We start from the raw sequence: 4798 nt of genomic DNA, 5'->3' as shown, positions 1-4798 counted from the left end.
CTTCCTCGACTGACCTCCTCACCTGACCTCAACACTGGCCTGATCACCCAGCTGTCTTCCATTCATTTCCTCCTTCTCCACAGCCTGCTGCCATTGAGTTCCGCCGCCTAACAACAGCTAGCCCTCTGCTCAATTGCACAAGGACCTTACTTGCGCCGGCGTACGTCTTCACTCAAAAGACGCATTGTTACAGCACTTCACCTGCAATGTGCTTGGCAAAAAAGGACCTTGCTGGTTGTGGAGACATTGTCATGAGCCTTAAGAAGATGCCTCACTAGAGAGAACACATTTTGTCCCCAAATTTACTTGTATGCAAAGAGGCAAGAAAGGCACAGAGCTTGCCAGCGAAGCTATGGCTCCAGGCATCTAGTTGGCAATTCAAATCTCAAGGCAAAGGTGGGCTGAGGAAGATGAGCGCAAAATGTGAACAAATTGCAAAGGAGAAGAAGAGACAAAAAAGGGCCTTCTTATACCTTGCATGGCATCTGAGAGCCCTTTGGTAGCTGTGTAGAAGAATGTCCAGGAGACTGTAATGCCTGAGACATTAACATTCTGTGTGAGTCCCTGAGCTGCAGTGGATGATGTCTGAGAGACATTTGTATGTATGGAATGCACAATGGATTCGTGTGAGGTAGTACAGAGTGTCTGAAACGCATTGAAAATGTCTGGTGCTGTATTGACCAATGATGCTGACCTTTGCACAGAGGGCAGACTTCAGCATTGCAAAATGTGCCAAGGCTCCGGACAACAGCAGAAGCACACAGCTATCCTTGGCTTGATAGGTTATTGGATGGTCCAACAAGGCTGCTTTGCCCCAGATAGACTTGTGACAAGGGGCAAACAGAGGTGACTGATGCTATAAGTTGCTCAAGGTTTGGAACCTAAGTGAACTTCCGGTGTGCGGCGCGTGCAAAGGCCAGCTCGGTGGAGCATGTTGGAACTGGACATTGCTGTTTTCCAGACAGCTTCGTCATGTCCTTGCAGATGTGGACAATGTGAATGTGCTTGCTCAAGCTTTGCATGGGCAAGAAGATTGCCAAAGTATTGATGGCTTGAGGTATCAGTCAACAGGCAGGGGAGAGATGATGGTATTGGGACAAGTCCGGACTAGCGCTTACGCGTGCATGGATGCGCGCACAAACCAGTAGGTCTGGACTCACGCAAATTGGGCAGACTCCAGCCTTTGGGAAGTCCGCCAAGGCGCCAGGCAGACACAGTGGCACACCATAATTCTTGAAAGTGTTGTGATGGGCCATGCAGTGGTAGAACGAGGCACAGGTTGCGACAGACCATGGCCCCTGAGCAGCGCGAGGGACCAGCTTTGTTGGTCTTGTCAACCAGCACAGATGCGCTGTTGCTGCCCAAAAGAGCTGTCTCTCCCTCAGTGGAAGCCACCTTCTTGACTTGCTTTGACCTTGAGCCCTCCTTGGCTTTGCTTGATCTTTTCTTGTTGCGTTCAATGTGCTCTAGCATGCCTGCTGAGCCATCCCACACCTGTCATTCCTTCTCCTGCATGCCAAAAATGGCGATGCAGTGCTCCTTGACAAGGTGATTGATGAAGTCGACGTAGGTGCCGCACCTCGTCGCGCACATTGGGTATGGACAGCGCTCCTGCACAAACGGCTTCTCCATGTCCTTGTGGATGTGCACCGTCTGAAGGTGCTCGCTGAGGCTCTGCATCCTCGAGAATGTCGTGACGGCGTTGACGGCCGGCAAGTCCGACTTCATGCAGATGGGGCAAACACCAGCCTTTGCCAAGTCTGCCGAGGCGCCGGGCAATGGCAGTGGCACGCCACGATGCTTGAACTCATCTTGATGCGCCATGCAGTGATACAGCAAGGCTGCTCTACCCAGCAGAGTCTTGTGACACAGTTTGCAGCGGTGAGTGATTGAAGCTACGATCTCCTTGATGGCAGGCGGTTGCGCCAGCTTCCTGTGTGCAGCGCTCGCAAACACGACATTGTGCTCTGCCTCGTAGTGGCAGTAGCCATCGTTTGCTGAGCCAAAGCGCTTGCTACACAAGCGGCAAGGGGTCCCTTTGGCCAAATTGGTGTGCTGGGTGCCCACATGCCAGACCAGCTCCGCAACATCATCGCCCGAAACATTGCCGCAGCCCTGCCAGGGTGTCTTGCGGTTTTTTCCTTCAGGGAGCGGACACTGCGTGAAGACCTCCATCGCCTCCAACGCCGGAATGACACTCGCTTCGGCACTCGGCGTTGCTCGCGCTAGTGGCAAGCCGTGCAGCATCTCTTTGTTGAGCATCTGACGCAGCAGTGCAAGATACTGGTCTGACTCCAAGTCCCGTCCACCCTTGAGCGTTGCTTGCATGTGGGCGTGGTTGGCATGAGCAAGCGCAAAGCGTGTTGGTGGGACTAGGCTGACGTTGGGCTCGGTGTCGAAATGTGTCCGTGGTGCTGTTGGCTGGGCTTGAATAGACGCAATGTCCAGACCAAGATCCAAGTCCACTTCCAGCTCTTCCTCCACGTTGGCCCGAAGCGCTGCTGAATCTCTCAGATCGGCGTTTCCCAGGGATGACAAGACATCGACACCGTTTCTGGATGGTGCGTCCAGAAGGATGCCATCCACAGTGCTCCGTAAGGCAGCTGCGGTGGCCAGCTCAGCAATCTGGGGGGCAAAGGCGCGCAGGTTCTCACTCTCTACCGCTGCTGCAACTTCCTTGCGCCACTGGGCCAACAGACAAGTATTGATCAAGTGTGAGAGGTCATTCTCAGGTGACTTGATGGCCTTTGCCAGCGCATAGCCAAGTTGTTTGCCTTGCCGGATAGAGATTCCAGCGTGCAAGCTCTTGAAAGTGGCCTGAGCATCGCGTACAGCCTCTTGCAGGTGCTTGACATCAGCTGCGCCAAAGACTTCTTGCCTGCCTGCAGCAGAGACAGCCCTGGGCAGGTTGAAATGCTTGAGCAACGGTAGCTGCAAGCGCCCTCAATTCTCACTGCCATGCGCAACCAGTCCCTGGACATTGATCTGGGCAGTCCTGGCATGGTATGCGCGGTAGGCTGCGCTGCACGCATTGTGGCCCATGGCAGCGCCTCTGTCCTCCGAGGTGACCTCAGGACAGTTTAGCGCGTTGGCGGCAAGGCGATGGAAGGCGTACGGAGTGAGGTGCTCCACAATGCCTGCGCGTCGTCCGATGGCTGCAAGGTGGTACTCGAACTGGCCAAGAGTCATGTCGCGCAGATCGCAGGACGTAGAGGGGGTTTGCGTGCGCCATACCTCCAAGCGAAAGACTTTGAGGTCCAGTTTGTCATCGCAGAAGGGGACCGTGTGCGTCATTATCTTGAGCATGCCTTTGAATGAATGACACTGAGCAAGCAACGACCAGTTGTATGCTGAGTTGTATGCTTGCATCAGCACGGCCTGCATGTTGACAGCTATGGCAACTGGCTTGTGATGCGCAGCTGTTGTGAGTCCAAGCTCCTGCGCCAGATCAGTCCTCATGTACATTGTCAGCCGGGTGAACTGGGCTGCATCAATTGTGCGGGTGTCAGTGTGCCGCAGCGGATATGGCAGAGTGGGTGAATGTCAATGCTGTGCGCACAGAGATGGGAGGCAGTGATGCTGCAGAAGAACTGGCACCAAGAGGTCCAGGAACCCCCCAGCTTGCCCAGCATACCATTGCGCAAACCCTTTCCAATGGCCAAGGATGATTGGGTTAGCTGGGAGCACAGAGCCGTACTCCCTAAAGAAATCCTCCCAATCTGGTAGTTCAAGGCCAGTCTTGAAGTCTTCCTTCAGTTTCTTAAGGCACGCCTTGTATGCGTTCTCTGTCCTTGGACAGAGCGCCTTGAGGGATCTTGATTGCTCGAGGATGGCCTCTTGACGAGCAGGCTTCCAGCAGTAGTTGGCCAGTCCAGGTGAATTGTACAACAGATACTTCAGGGTCACCTTTCTGCTCGCGATGGACACTCAAGCTGTTCCAGAGCTGAGTTTGGATCAATCGCAGCATACCCATCCATTCGGACCACCAGGCACTCAAGCGCTGCCAGGGATTTAGTCGATCCCACTACAATCTGCGTGCGTGCTGACCAGATGGATGCCTAATGGCCGGCCCCGTGTTTGAAGTGTGTGCATGTAAAGAAGTGACCCTGCTCTGCCTCCAGATCAGTGCCTTATGTGCGCACATCTTCAAATGCCTCTTAGACATTTGCCACTGCGCGCCAAGCACTTAAATGTTTCCCAGACATCCACTACTGCGCGCCAAGCATCACTCTTACTCTCAGACAGAGACCCTTCTGTCTCTCCCTCATACTTTTGCTGCGCCTCACACACACCTTATGCATAGCAATGACTCTCCCTCACTGTTCATGCAGCCACAATGACTCACACGCGCCAAGCTTTGACTCTGACTCAGAGACGCTGTGCCAATGCAGTGACTCTGCCTCATCCTCCTTTCACTCTGCCTCTCAGACATTCTCTCACACATCCAAGAATGTCTCTCACACATACTTTATGCAGTCAGAATGTCTCTCAGACATTCATATGCGCGTCATGCATAAGAATGTCTCTCAGACATTCTTCTTCACATTTCACTCTGTCTCTCAGACATTTCACTCTGCTTCTCACACATTCTGTTACAGAACACACTCTGTCTCTCAGACAGACCTGTAAGGTATATATAGAGGCCCCCCCAAGGCCTCTCCCACTTTGCAATACATCCTTTCCTCACCCAATCTTCCTGCCCACTTCCTCGACTGACCTCCTCACCTGACCTCAACACTGGCCTGATCACCCAGCTGTCTTCCATTCATTTCCTCCTTCTCCACAGCCTGCTGCCATT

At 53.4% G+C, this 4798-nt stretch overlaps 1 protein-coding gene across 1 annotated transcript; it reads right to left on the bottom strand.

Moving 5' to 3' along the window:
• Positions 1-1497: 1497 nt before the first annotated feature.
• IE81DRAFT_332884 (hypothetical protein) lies at positions 1498-4432 on the bottom strand (the record flags this gene model as incomplete). Its single annotated transcript, XM_025515347.1, has 6 exons — positions 1498-2882; positions 2955-3485; positions 3560-3579; positions 3635-3910; positions 3970-4058; positions 4346-4432. 6 exons carry the CDS (start codon positions 4430-4432, stop codon positions 1498-1500), a joined length of 2388 nt encoding a protein of 795 aa, XP_025365820.1.
• Positions 4433-4798: the final 366 nt, after the last annotated feature.

This window comes from Ceraceosorus guamensis (assembly GCF_003144195.1).
Source record: "Ceraceosorus guamensis strain MCA 4658 unplaced genomic scaffold IE81scaffold_225, whole genome shotgun sequence".
Lineage (NCBI taxonomy): Eukaryota > Fungi > Basidiomycota > Exobasidiomycetes > Ceraceosorales > Ceraceosoraceae > Ceraceosorus > Ceraceosorus guamensis.
The sequence above is the reverse complement of the archived record's forward strand: the minus strand, read 5'-3'. Positions and strand labels throughout refer to the sequence as shown.